This window comes from Anarhichas minor, unplaced genomic scaffold (genome assembly GCF_050575085.1).
Source record: "Anarhichas minor isolate MPS153535 unplaced genomic scaffold, ASM5057508v1 ptg000026l, whole genome shotgun sequence".
NCBI classification, from domain to species: Eukaryota; Metazoa; Chordata; class Actinopteri; order Perciformes; family Anarhichadidae; genus Anarhichas; species Anarhichas minor.
In genome coordinates, this window is record NW_027466472.1 from 7,847,501 (window position 1) to 7,861,458 (window position 13,958).

At 41.9% G+C, this 13,958-nt stretch overlaps 3 protein-coding genes across 3 annotated transcripts in view; 1 reads left to right on the forward strand and 2 right to left on the reverse strand.

Annotated features, from left to right (window-relative positions):
• The window catches only part of alkbh8 (alkB homolog 8, tRNA methyltransferase), an 8,601-nt gene extending 6,422 nt beyond the window's left edge, over window positions 1–2,179 (reverse strand). The window contains exons 1-6 of the mRNA XM_076100477.1: window positions 2,023–2,179; window positions 1,354–1,487; window positions 1,155–1,255; window positions 819–950; window positions 492–587; window positions 47–151 (exon numbers count right to left, since the gene is read on the reverse strand). Of these exons, the coding sequence (XP_075956592.1) occupies window positions 47–151; window positions 492–587; window positions 819–950; window positions 1,155–1,255; window positions 1,354–1,487; window positions 2,023–2,160 (706 nt within the window). The 5' untranslated portion in view covers window positions 2,161–2,179. The remainder of the gene's footprint in view (window positions 1–46; window positions 152–491; window positions 588–818; window positions 951–1,154; window positions 1,256–1,353; window positions 1,488–2,022) is intronic.
• A 5,399-nt stretch (window positions 2,180–7,578) lies between these two features.
• sln (sarcolipin) lies at window positions 7,579–7,836 on the forward strand. Its single transcript, XM_076100566.1, has 2 exons — window positions 7,579–7,668; window positions 7,816–7,836. Exons 1-2 carry the CDS (start codon window positions 7,579–7,581, stop codon window positions 7,834–7,836), a joined length of 111 nt encoding a protein of 36 aa, XP_075956681.1.
• A 358-nt stretch (window positions 7,837–8,194) lies between these two features.
• Window positions 8,195–13,809, reverse strand: kbtbd3 (kelch repeat and BTB (POZ) domain containing 3). The gene is made up of 10 exons (XM_076100817.1): window positions 13,559–13,809; window positions 13,301–13,466; window positions 12,365–12,547; window positions 11,543–11,716; window positions 11,158–11,448; window positions 10,455–10,697; window positions 10,044–10,334; window positions 9,741–9,890; window positions 9,347–9,499; window positions 8,195–9,250 (listed from the first exon to the last, which is right to left on the reverse strand). Exons 1-9 carry the CDS (start codon window positions 13,807–13,809, stop codon window positions 9,377–9,379), a joined length of 1,872 nt encoding a protein of 623 aa, XP_075956932.1. The 3' UTR covers window positions 8,195–9,250; window positions 9,347–9,376.
• Between the last annotated feature and the right edge of the window lie 149 nt (window positions 13,810–13,958).

The window sequence follows — 13,958 nt, forward strand, 5'->3', positions numbered from 1 at the left end:
TCTTAGTTGGTGAGTCATCATTAGAGACATGACTGGTAAAACTCACCCTGTCCAGACTCATACTGGTTGACAGTCAGCTGGTCTGGCAGGATGTCGACGTGTTTGTTCTTCACACACCGCTCCAGAACAGCTAGACACTCCTGAGGAATACCTGGACGGACACAGACACGGACACGGACACACACACACACACACACACACACACACACACACACACACACACACACACACACACACACACACACACACACACACACACACACACACACACACACACACACACACACACACACACACACGGAATCAAAATGTAGCATCTTGTTGCTCACTATCCAATACATGAGATATAGGTGAAAATAGAAATATGGAGATTAAATCTACCAACAGAGCCCAAAAATATCAATAGATGATTTTAAGTGATGTGTTGGCCAAACAGTAAAAATACTTAAAATTGAAATATTTAGATTTTTTTGTTTTTAATGGATGCTTACCTGCAGCCAATGGCTTGTCCTTATCCACGTTGTTGTTGTCGTAGCGAAACTCAAAGCCATAATGTTTGACTCTTCTATGCTTCAGAGCTTTTTGAGCTAAAACACATAAGAATGAAATTAGCAAATGAGGTCCAAATTCTTGTATTTCTTATCCGAATTGTACACAACAGTTGTGTACATTAAACTGGATTCATTAAGGCTCTGTCATCTGACTAATGCTCAGCTTTATGACAAGATTGAATCAAGTTCCTGGGTGATCATGAGAAGTTCTACATAGCAACTTAACTTGAGAAACAAACACAGACAGCAAATTACGCAGCCCCTCACCAGTGACATCATCATTAGTGGACGACCAGTCGACAGCAGCGAGCAGCAGAGCCTCTTCCTCCGGAGACACAAAATCCTCCACCAACACTAATCCATCAGGCAAAGGAACGGACACTTCCTCCTGACAGGTTACTACAGACACACAAACAGAACATACAGTAAGGATCACACTACTGCAAAAGTATGTTTCTTATTGGACTAGATATCCAGCACATGAAGCACACAAACTTCAGCCATCCAACTTACTGTTAAAATAAACAATGCTTCAAATGAGTGTAGCAGATCTGACAGTATTTTAGGCTCGCGTCTGTAGGTGTCAATGTTTAAGTCAAGTACCTGAGTCGACATAACTGAGGTAGAGTGTGACGCTGTTCTCTCCGCATTGAAGCTTTTCCCCATTGAGGTGGGTGTGGGCTTTCCGAGCACTCTCTTCAGATCTGGAAACAAGATGACAAAAACAACGGTGTGAGTTTCTTCCAGAGAGGTGAAAGCAATTAACTTGTGTCATATAGTATTTTCGGCCCAGCACCTGTACCTGTACGTGACAAAGGCATAAGGCTTGTGAGGGTGCATGATCAGTGTCTCCACCTCTCCCATCTCGTTCAGCGCTGCAGACAGCGCCTCTCGACTAACTCCGTTCCCCAGGCCACCATTAGCCACCACCAAGCTCTGTGGAACAGACAAGAGGTCGACTGGTTGATTCTATAGAGACCAGTTTAACAACATAAACAATTTGAAAGACGACATCCAAAACAGGCTAATCACTGTTTGAACCCTACACCTCAAGAATCAATGGCTTCTTCCACCAGGCTGTCAGTCTGATAAACACCTAAACAGACTATTTATTATTATTATTATTATTATTATTATTATTATTATTATTATTTCCTAATAATACATCCAAACAGCCCAAGACACACGTACATTTGTACATTGTATTCCCCAACAAAGTTTAAACCGCTATTGTTTTCTTATAAACGACAGAAAACAGTAGATACAAGCTAATATTAAAGTTATACCTGCAAATTAGCTAGCCAGCCAACAGCGTGCACTCTTTCATTCAACTCACTTAAACTGAAAAACAACTTTGAATTGTGAATCTAATAGCTGTAAATATTTAAAATAAGTAGCTCGAAGAGGCTAAATGTTAGCTAGCTCTCTCTTCGCTGCCACTTCCTGTATATGAATATTTATTTTGTGTTACCTTGGTAGGCTGCGGTGCTGTACTGATGCCTTCATGTTTCAGCAACGTGTGACTGGCTTTTAACTGTTTACGAATAACTTTTCTGTCCTCTTTACTCCTTCTGACAGCTTCCATGTTGTTTCCCACACTAGCTTCCATGGTACGTCCGTGTATTTTGTCCGGGTGCAACAAGCATCAAACACTGACGGTTCCCGACGATTCTCATCCCAGGAGAGCAGAGCCACCATGCACAGTTGGCTCCTTTGAACCCCTTCTCAGACAAAGCACAATGGCAACTAATACCATTAACAATGGCTGTGTTCCAACAGTTGCAATGTGATGCAGCAATTAATTGTAGGCGTATACCTTTGGCAGCCTAAAATGTTAACTGTTTCACTCTACATTTTCCTCTGGTTGTGTGCCCTTCTATAATGTGAGTTCAGACCACCAAAATAAGGAAAGAAAGTCTATCTTTGTTACTCAGTAGTATGTCCAGTGAGATTACTGTACTTTCCATGGGTAGACTAATAGTCTAATACTGGTATTAATGTCCTAGTGTAGGCTATAACATCCCAGCAGGGACATATTGATCTGTTGTTGTATATATCTATATCGAGCTAATGATGGAATACCTCTTGCTCTTTTAGTGTAAGCCTCCCTTCTCTTTTCTCATCTAAGATACCCATTTTTTCCACTTGGTATCTAAGGCTTACTAACATCCAGTGTTTTGCCCTGCGCTCCATTATATAGGACCTGAACCCTGAAGGCAAATCCATGCTGCATGCCTTCCTAATCTCCGAACAAAAGACAGACAGAATTGCCCCAGGGATCATTCTATAGGCCCCGCTAACTTGATACTATGGGATAAAAATACAAGTATACAGGATGACTATCTTGGGTAGACTGTTTTGCAATCCATTTTCATCCATGTCATTCATCCATCATCAGACTGGACTCAAATTCTGGCAACTGAGGATAATCTTGTGTTACATGAGAATGAAAGAGTATCACAATAGGCTAGCTGGCTAATTCTAATGCATCCTTTTCAACAAAACACATTACCCTACACATCAGGGCAGATGCTGATCAGATACAACCAGTGATTTACGTTCAGACATGTTTCTAAATTGTAATTGATGTATTCTGTCTATTGTTTTGATTTTTTTGCCCTGATTTCTGCTCTCTGTCTGCTTCCTCCCTCACAGGAGCCAATTAGCTCAGATCCTGCATTTGAATTCCTCTACAGTCAGATCAATGACTCCACAGCCCCTTTGGGTGTGAGTATGTGTTCCAGCATGCATGTACTGTATGTGTTCGTGAGCATGAAACTTTTGTGCGTCAGTGTGTGCGATTATACACGGGTGTGTGTAGTGTAATGAAGCCCTCACCTGTCCTCAGCCATCTCAGTAATTACAGTGCCAGGCTGAACTCTGGCCAGTGGGAACCCTTCGTTGTTTTATCAGCACGCTCAGTTTAGTCTCCAAAACAGCAGCTGGTCAGACAGGAGACTGTGGCTGCCCTCTCCAACACCATTACAACGCTCTGCCCCATCTTATTTTTCCAAACAGTCAAATAAATAAAGAATATAAATAGTCTTCTCTCCGTTGTGTGTGTTGGATGATGCCTAGAGACTTCAGTCACGTACGCCCTTGCTGGGAGATTAATCAGCAGCAAAGCTTTATCCCTTGCTGCAATTTCTTAGCATTCACAACACACACAATTTTATCCAGTGAACACGATAATGAAAACACAGGGGAAAGACATTAATCAATTCTTTGTCTGATGACAATTTTGTTGCAATCCATTACTCTGAGTCAGTCTGACTTCCCAACTGTCTTGTCGTAGAAAAAAACGATCTCACTAATAGCTCAATTAAGTAGCTGCTGTGGAGTTTTCAAACACACAATTTTCCTCGGCGCATGAAGTAGTTACTTGTACTTGAAAATGTCCATTTTATCAGAGCACTTAAAGAACGTCTCATGCAAGCTGGCTTAAAAAGTGAGGTGCAGGTCATTTTTTGACATTGGAAACAGAAGCTGAGGAAATAATCTCACCACAAAGTCCACTAAGTATCTGATGAATGATCCATCTGCTAATAAAGACCATGGACTATGTGGTAAGATTTGTTTCTCAACTGCTATTTCAGAGTTGGTCAGCAATGAACTTGTGATCAATGAGTGTCAGCATTTTACAAAGTGGAAATATGTCTTTCAGGTTATGAACATGAGATTAGGATGATATTTTCCTTGCCAGGGCTTAAGAGCTGCTTCACCTTACACATCAGCCAAGTTCTTAAAAAGCAGGGTAATGGTGAGAACTAGAGTGGAACCACTTGTGTACCCAGAGGCATGCCATTACCCTTTGTAGGGCCAGAAGCCAGAGGCCAAACTCCTGTTACTGGCATCTTTGTATTCTGATTAGCTGTAGACTGCATGACGGAGATGGACAGATTGCTTTTTGAAATAGTTATTCAGTTCAATCGGGACTATATGCAAGCAGATATCGGTCGTTGGAAAAGGATAAGAGTCATAAAAACTATGGCAATGAAACCGGTAAAAGTACAGAAATATATCAGCCAAAATCCCTCACGTTTTTTTTTCATTGTTCTTTCATGTTCTATTTCCAGAGAGGAAAATATTTTCGGGACATGGTCATTAGGTCTAATCTTATTCAAAAGGAAATATGACTGATATGCAACCAGGTCATTGGCATTACAGATACCAACAGGAGAATACATATGCTGTAGCACTGAAGAATGTACAGATCCATCTATTCGCTGACTAACTGGCAGCTACAATGGATATGAGACAGACAGAAGTTATGAGTTGAGGTCTTTGGCAGCAGATCTGATGTTCAGACATAATATTACAACTGGCCTAAAGTATAAACAGGCCTGAGCCTTGTGTTTGCTGCCTGTATCATCTCTCTGTCAGGATCACAGTCAGCTCAGAGGAATTCCTGTCTCTCCTCGCCAGCAGGCGTTTAGCTTAGCATAAAGACTAAAAGCAAAACCTCATCTTGTTCATTTTTCTATGGATTAAACATGCTACAACATGTTAAGCATTTGACTTGCTGTATCCCCGTTCCTTCCCATTTATGCTAAGCTAATTGTCGCCTGGCATAAATTGATTGTTGATATTTTTGGTATTATAGATGATTTGATTTGTCTTTTTCATTCACAGCTGACAACCATGAAATTCTCACCAAACTTCACTGGTAATAAACAGTAGTCGTATTGCATGCACGTACACCCACACACATATCGTCCCAGAATGTGTGGAATGGTGTCTCTGAGGCCTTGTTGACACCCCTCCGTCTCTCCACTGATTTAGAGGGTAACCCTGCCAGTACTTTTCTATCTTAAACACACACAGCTGTCAGAGTGGGCCATGGTCCACCCCGCACATAGATGCCTGCACACCTCGCCCTGCTTTATTCAATCACCCCGGCGCTGGATCTCCGTGACAATGGGAATCCCTGGGTCAAATAGCTATTGGTTTGACGTTGGCAGGGCAGCAGGGGGATAAAATAGCAGACGTTTTGATCTTTTAAATCCTCTGGGAAGGACCTTGGAATCCTGTGATGGAGAGGTTCAAGGGAGCCAAGCTCATACACACTTTGTCCTGCTGTGACCCCTCTGTGTGTACGGAAGAAGGTGTGTCAAGGGGGTTTAACATTAGATCAAAGATAACACGGTTTTAAGCAGCTGTCAAGTGTGAGATGAACTGAGAGGTTCACTGTGGTGAACTTTCAAAATCCCTTTCTTAGCACCAGCGTAGAAGGGAGAGTGTAAAAGAACAATGGTTATACATTACCACAAGAGAGAGAAAAACACTTTAAAATCAACATCTATTTAAAGGAATAGTTTTGGCAAATACACTTTTTTGCTTTCTGGCGGATGAATTAGATGAGAGGATTGACAGCACTCTCTTGACCTCACAGTAAACAGCCAGCAGGTGGTTATCTTTGTTCAGCATGAAGACTGGAAGCAGGGGGAAACAGCTAGCCTGGATTTGTCCAAAGGTGGCAACATCTGCTCTCTAATTAACACGTTGTATCTTAGTTGTTTAATGTCATTGCAGTCAGTACTGGTAGCTCAGTAGTTTTCAGTTCATTTAGGTCAAGAAATAGAATTACCAAACAAAAATACTGAAGGGATGAGGGTTATCTGTCATTGTCGATTACAAAAAGGGTCGTGCTCTCCATAGCGTGCCACTCTCATCTGTTCTTTCTTTTCTGTCACCAACAGGCCGGCCTATACAATAAGTCCCACCCTCTTGAGAATGGCCCTACACATCCTTTTATTGTCTTTCCTGGCTGGTAGGTGTCATCCAGCAGTCACAGAGAATATTGAAAGTAACTCAAGTGCAGTGGCATGATATTACGTATTAAAGTATCTAAATAACTAAGGGAGGAATTAACCTTTCCTTTTTCCTCTTTGACTTGCCAGACAGCATGATAAACTATGGTATCAACTGGATTTAAATCTACATGCCTCCAATGTTGCATTTTGGAGAGGTCACTCGGTTATTGTTCTTTGCCCCTGTGCATAGCTCATACCCAGATACAGATACTGTTTCAGTTTCCTATATCCATCAGAAGACATGGATATTGTGTTTGGAACAACTGTAATCCACCTAGTATCTGCAATAATGTTTTATAAATAACCCTGAGTCCCTCCACTGTTGTGTGTCTCTGTGTAAGAGGGAGACTCTGTATGGTTATAGATGGAAAACACCAGTGGATGATATTGTGGAAAGTAAGACACTCTATTGGTTGTTTAGTTGCTGCGTGACATCAGTCCGGTTGTATGTGAAACATGGGCGGTCCGCTAGGGTGACTACTTTAGGAGCGGGCCCTTCCCCTGGCCACCGAAGAGAGCTGGACAACAGCAAGAAGATCAGCTGCTAACAGATACTACAGAGAAGAAGTGCCACAATAGAATTGTCAGCGAGAAGACAAGCTATCAGAGATCAAGTACTACTGGAGCGCATGAGAACGTCTGCTTTCTCCTCTTCCTGCTCATAGTGAGATTGCTGCCAAAAAAGGAAAGGTAACAGTTCACCGGCTACATCTGATTTTGAAAATGCAATGGGTGCAAAGGGGCTTGTATCTATTTCTTTCATGCACCAATAACTTTCCCATACAGTACTTTCTAACCTGATCACATGTATGATAGTGTATCATTGAGTATACTTTGCTGGTGTGTGTGTCATCTCCCATGTGTTTATATGAGGGCGTATTGTTGGCCCCTCTCCCTGTTGAGTGATGGAACAGATGTAACGACCCGCCTAAGAAGTGTCTGATCCCTCTAATCTATAACAAACATGCACACGCAAAACACAGCACATGTGCCACTGTAGACACACATACACTTATATATATATATATATATATTTTTACCACCATACTATTTGCCTTGGTAATACCTTAATTATATGTTTCATTGCTCATATCTCTCTACACTTCTCAGGTCCAGGACCAGCCTCAGCTCTATAAAAAACACTCAACATCTGCACCCTTCGTATTTGTCTGCTTCTTTCCTCCCCTCCTCCTCTTCTCGGGTGTGATACCACCATGGACCGCTCGGTACAGGAGCTGTTCCTCAACTTCATGATCGTCTTAATCACTGTGCTGCTGATGTGGCTGCTGGTGAAAGCGTACCAGGCCTAAACCATGGAGCAACGAGAGACGAGATGAACGGGAGGAAGAGGAGACAGAGAGATGTGTGTGGAAGGAAGCCAGCCTGATTATTGTAGGACTTTGATTATTCTTCAGACACAGTGTTTACATCTTTTCATTCTTTTTTTGTAGTCTGGTCCAGAGCTCAAGTAGCGATGCGATGTCTAAAATCATGCGATTGCTACAGACAGATTGTCATTTAAAAACTAATCTTGGATCAGAATTTGTTTTGAGATGTTTTTTGAAAGTGGCCTTGAATATTTGGCAAGAGCCAAAGGGGAAGTCACAGTAGAAATGGGAGGGTGAATAAAAATAAATAAACAGGGGTTTTAAAGCAACAGCTATGAGACACAGTAATGTCACATAAACAGTAGTACAGCATCCCATGTGGCATTCCTGTGACAATGATACAATGAACCATGCTGTTGAGTCTATTGTTCTGTTTTTACTAAGTGATGAAAGTATCTATGCAGATATTATATCTACTCAAAGAAGAAGACATCTACACAAATAAGGAAGCATTATGTTTATGTTCACTTCTTGCCATTAAACAGTCTTTCATTTGTTGGATTAGTTTTCTGTTTCATAACACAAATGTACTTTGCATTTATGATTTACACCGTGACGCCCTTTTCTCCTCCTGCTCTCTGAAATGTTAAGCATTTGTGTTCTTTGAAGCTACAGAGTGTTTCTCTGTGACAGTTGCACATTTTCATCAAAGCAGTTACTGAAGCTTATCAGGAGATTTGTGGATTGATCACATGTAGAATTATACATCATGAGAGGAGAAACAGGGCATGCATAGATACATGGCAGTCGGAAACTGAATATATGCAAGTAGTTTAAAATGAAAATCCACCCAGATCATTTACACAGCATTGCATTCAATTATTTTAGTTGAGTTTTAAATAGTCAATTATGTATGAGCAGGTCTTCATCAGCTAAAACAAAGGACGAATCAAGAAAATAACAGGCAGTCCTAATGACATAGAATATAACACAAACCCATAATAGGACCATTTTCTAAAAATATTACCATCTTGTGAAGCACATTTAGTTGAAAGGGACGTATACGTGTTTGTGTAATTTTGCCAAAACAAAGTTATTTGATCCATTCATGATGCAAATACCCCAAATGCAGGAAAATAACACTGAATTCCTCATGAAGGCTGTGTAAATGGAGCTTCAAAACTGTTAGATAACAAAGTATTCTTTTCTATGTTCTAGCTGTAGGAGAGCTGATAAGTGTACAGATACTGTGAGTTCTTTTTCTGGGGAATTCTCCTTTTCATACAAAGCAGGAAAAAAAAATATTCAGTTACTAAAATAGGATTTCTAAAATACTACTCTTCTACTCTATAGGGTTCCTCCATGGGAGAGACCACATTTTGAATGACACAACAGAGACCCTATGACAGCAGGTGCTTCACACATACAAAGTTAAGGATTAAAGTCTTTAAATAAACAAAAACAATAAAATAAATACCTGGTTTAGGTGCTCTTGGGATGTGAGGATGTGTGAGTGATGCGGTGATAGTCACAGATTGTCATTCTCTCAGTCAGCTGTCTGTCGTGCACAGAGGGTTGAAAGCCTCAAAGGGAGACTCATGGGTACTTGCTTACATCAGTGACACATGTAACACACACATGTATATCCACTCACATGTTTTCATGAGTGGGTGTCTGCTGTGTATCAAGCAGTGTCACCCCATGGGTCTTTGTATCTGTTGAAGCTGATTAGCTGGCAGTGGAACTCAGTGAGTGCTCTGGGCATGGGAGTCACTTCCTCCCATTGGTTTCTCTCACTGTGGTACACCTATACACAAGAAAACAGACAGATCTTAGATGATGAATACCCTCTGTTTGTCTTTGCAATGGGATTACTTTGATGCTAATGTTTCTCTGGTGAGCTACTGATCACGTCTTCAAGGCCTCTTAAAAATAAAGTGACATTTTGCCATCAAGTGGCCTCCACTTTCAGCTCAGGAAAAACTTGGACCACCCCCTTTAGCCAATAAAAGTCAAAGTAGCTACTCTGGATAAAAAAGTTCTCGTACCTGAACTTCATCGGTGATCTCGTCAGGTGAATAGTCTCCACCCAGGATGTAGATTCTGTCTCTCATACCAACCGCTCCAGCATTGAACCCAGCACACTCAAATGACCCTTCACCCTTCCACACGCAGGTCTCTGGACAAAAACTGTAGACCTGGATGTAGAGAAATAGGCGAATTTTGAAGTCCGAATTTAACAATAAACCTGCTCAGAAAACGTAAACAACATAACCCTTTGTTAATGCCTTCACACTACAATGCAATGACTGACAACTCATGCATTCATCAGTGCCAATCTGATGGCTCACTTTGTAAGTGGAGAGGTCACAGAGGTGCAGTGTATTATGAATCGACACCGCCTTGACCAGTGTGGCATGGAAGAACTGGCCAAACTCTGCCACCAGGCGGCTCCACTGGTCCTGCTGGGCGTCGTAGCGGAAGAAGCAATCCAGCGAGGGGTTGAAGGAGTCTGTGAGCTCCACCTCTGAGCCCAGTGTATAGATAACACTTCCACAAGCACTGGCCTCAGGGTAGAAGATGGCAGTGGGCAGCGGGCTGACTGAGCACCAGGTCTGGATCAGAGGGTTATAATACTCCACCTACAATACATGATAGAAAAGAGCCGTGTTTAAACTGCACATTAACAAAAAATCCACAGTTAATAGTCTAGCAATAAAAGGAAATCTTCACCCAATTGTATATAAAGGAAACACTGTTACCTCCAGCAGACTGGGAGCTCCCCTTCTTGATCCTTTGGTCCGTCCTCCAATGACGTACACTCGGTCCAGGCAGGTCACAGCTGTGTGCGTGGTTCTGGGCTTTCGCATGGGAGGCGCACGCGTGCAGGTTAGGGTCACAGGACAGAAACACCAAACCTCGTCCGTGGCGTCGTGGAACGGCTCGGCCACATGGAGACGTATTGCCCGGCAACAGTTCCCCCGGCAACCGCCTGTCACAAACATCTTAGATCCAGTGGAAAGACGATAAGTTGGCAAATTTATTCAACCAAAAAAAAAAGGAATGGCCCCATTTGTTTGTTGTCCAATTTTACGATTATGCTCCTCCTTTTACATCTTTTCTCTAAAACAGTGATTCCTAACCTGGAGGTCGGGACCAAAGATAAACTCAAGGGTTAAAAGATAATACAAGGAATAATAGTGTCTTAAAAACAGGTTTCTTCTCTCACTTTTCCTTAATTGTTTTTTATTTCTTGTGAAACAATACTGTTATCGGCATACTTTTACCTCTTGAGGTCTCTAAAACACCTTAAAACAAAACAATCTGGAGAAGAAAACTCACACCCCATGCACACACCAAGGCTATAAGTCTATAACTTGTAATAAGGGGTCACAGGTTGACAAATGGTTGGGAACCACTGACTCCAAACAGCAGCAGGACTCGAGGTTCAATCCTAAAACGTACCTTCTCAGCAAAGCTGGTAACGCAGGATCCTGGTGGGTCTGGCATAGCAGCGCCCCCCTCTCCGTGCCCTGTCCCCAGCTCTTTCCACTGGTCTGTTTCCAGACAGTAGCAGAAGGTGTGGCGGATCTCTCCATTCTCCTCCGTCTTGTGGGTGTAGATGTAGCTCTGTGTGGTGGCTGGCCTGGCGTCAGAGAGCAAGCCGCTGTAATGATCCTGCTTGCTAAGAGCCTCTGAGAGCAGGGCGAGACACGACTTACCATCGCAGAGGAGGGCGTCTGAGTCACGCAGGGTCTGAGAGAGAAGGTGAGGGGGAACATTGAGACCTCATTGCCGAATCAGCATTCCAGCAAAAATCCCAAATCCCGCAGATGCAGCGTGCTCATACCTTTAGTAGAGGTGCAGGTAAATGGTGGAGTCTGGTTAGAGATAACAAGCCCGGCAGCAGTTTTTGTCTTCTTGAGAGATCATGGCGTGTCCATCTAAGAAGGGACATCACCACAGCCTCCTCACTGGGCACGTTAAGAGCATCTGAACTTAGGCATGCCTCCAACACATTCACCTATAAGAAGCAATGGAAATAGTAAATACTGACTGAGTTCAGGCTTTTTGATGTAGGCAGAATGATAATAAGATCACTTGTCAAATCAAAATCACTTTTTACACTATTATTACTAAGAAAGGGAACAAACTTCAGGGCCAGACTTTATGATTTTCTACATATTGTTGTGGGAAGAATGTTATGCCCTTGTGTAGAAATTACATAAATTATGCACACAGTACCGCGTTTTATACATGAACTTGATGAAATTGTTTAAAACCCTTTCTAAATCATAGCCTTTTTTCCTGAGCATGTGGAAGATTTAAAAAAAGGTTAAGATGGCTGAAGCCTTTTGGCAAATGTTGTTGCTATATCTTGTTTTAAAGGCCATTTAAAAGGGATGCTGTCCTTTTTCTCAACTTCCTTCTTATATGGATGCATCATCACGTTATGAATCACGAAGAGTTACAGTTGACTGGTTATGAAATATGATTTGGAGTCGACATGTTAATTACTGAGAATGAGCAAAAACAGATTAAAGTCAATGCTCAGACAGATTGCAGACTCTGCATGCATAGTAGGAATGTCTGAGTTCATTGACAAATAATCTACATTCATCCTTATATACACTAAAATGCCTTCCTTATCGTGTCCTTTCTTAAGCAGCACCTGCATATCCAGAAAGTCCTGGGTTTTGGAGAGGTCAGAGAAGTTCTGAACCACAAACTCGTTGGCACTTTGGAGGAGGGAGGCAGAGCCGTAGGCCTCAGCGAGGGAGAAGAGGGACAGACAGTTACCAAGATCCATGGTTTCTATCAGGAAGTCGCTGCATGCTCGGGACAAGACTGTAACCTGAGGACACAAACAGTACATATTCAAAAATGTTTGTTATGCTAGTTAAATGACAGCCCTGTAATTACATGAGGTCACCAATTCATATAACCATAAAAATAATAAAATTGTTAGTTGTCCAATGCTAATTTGTGCAACAAATGCTAATGAAATACAGTCTGTACATGCCCACACAGTCCAGAGAGGAGGTCTGACAAGTCAAAATAAGTGAAGACATCTGTGAGGTTGTACCATAGGAAAGGAATTCAGCCATCATTCATTTTGTTATTTACACCTGTGCTTCACTGGGTGTCGCAATATACCAGTATTTACAATGACCGTGACATTTATAAATTATTGATGATGTGATAACATCATGTAAATAATCCAGCACCTCTTGAATCATTTTATATATGCAGCTATAGTTACAGACTCATGTACCATCCCCCTACAGTCGTGTTTTGAGTGTAATATTTCCAAAAATAGAGACGAAATGTTAAATAAACAAAGTTAGAGATGACTTTGACTGATGATTTTAAAAAATGAATCAAATTTTCCACAAATATTGTGAATATTGTTAGACTGAATTATTTTAGTCATGACAATCGTGCAGTAAAAATCTTGTGATATTGTCACAGCACTAACTGTAACATGTCAAAATATGAAGAATATGTAACACCCTGTGGCAGATGAGGAGGCACTAGTTATGGCACAAAGTTAGCAAAACAACTGTTTGTTTTAAAGGGAAAAAAGAAAGAATTGTTGTATTTCTACCTGCAGAAAAGAGGCAACCTGAAACAGCATGTCCACATTGCCATCAGTGATGAGTATCTCTCCAGAATAGGCAAAGTCCAGGAAAGAACCCACTGCCACCGGACACTGGTTACCCAGAGTCACTGAACCATCACCACGCTCTCTCATGTCCACCTCGAACATGGCCCTAAAGACAGAGCAGTTACTATCGATAGACAGATAGATATATAGGTAGGTAGGTAGGTAGGTAGGTAGGTAGTGGAAAGACAGACAGACTACCTGAAGAAATCACTGCATGCTGCAAGGACACAGCGATGGCAGGGAAAACTTTGTTCCTGGACCTTAATGGTGAAGTCAAACATCAAGCCCTGCTCCCTGAATGATCTGAGCACGCCCAGCAGCTGGAGTCCGTGGGACTCCGGCACCCGCAGCAGGGTCCGGCACTCTGGGACTCCATTGCATTGTGAAGTACTGCCGCTGGAGTTGTGGGCATCGGTGCTACAGGACGATGACTCTTGAGGTTCATCCATCTTCCCAAATTTTGATAATATATTTTAAAAAAATCTGAGATCAAAATGCATTTCCACAGAATATAGTGAGCCTGCGATAAAGGGGTTCATAATATTAGGCTACAGAAAAAAAAAGTTTAAGGAAAGATCTGGTGTCTATCACAGTCAGT

Excerpts from the sequence above, each read along its gene's own strand:
- sln (XM_076100566.1), top strand. The coding sequence starts at position 7,579 with ATGGACCGCTCGGTACAGGAGCTGTTCCTCAACTTCATGATCGTCTTA. Across the intron at positions 7,669-7,815 it reads TGCTGGTGAAAGCGTACCAG|TCTGGTCCAGAGCTCAAGTA; the intron begins GCCTAAACCATG and ends CTTTTTTTGTAG.
- kbtbd3 (XM_076100817.1), bottom strand. The coding sequence starts at position 13,809 with ATGGATGAACCTCAAGAGTCATCGTCCTGTAGCACCGATGCCCACAAC. Across the intron at positions 12,548-13,300 it reads AGGTTGCCTCTTTTCTGCAG|GTTACAGTCTTGTCCCGAGC; the intron begins GTAGAAATACAA and ends TTGTGTCCTCAG. Across the intron at positions 10,698-11,157 it reads TTACCAGCTTTGCTGAGAAG|ATGTTTGTGACAGGCGGTTG; the intron begins GTACGTTTTAGG and ends ACTGGATCTAAG.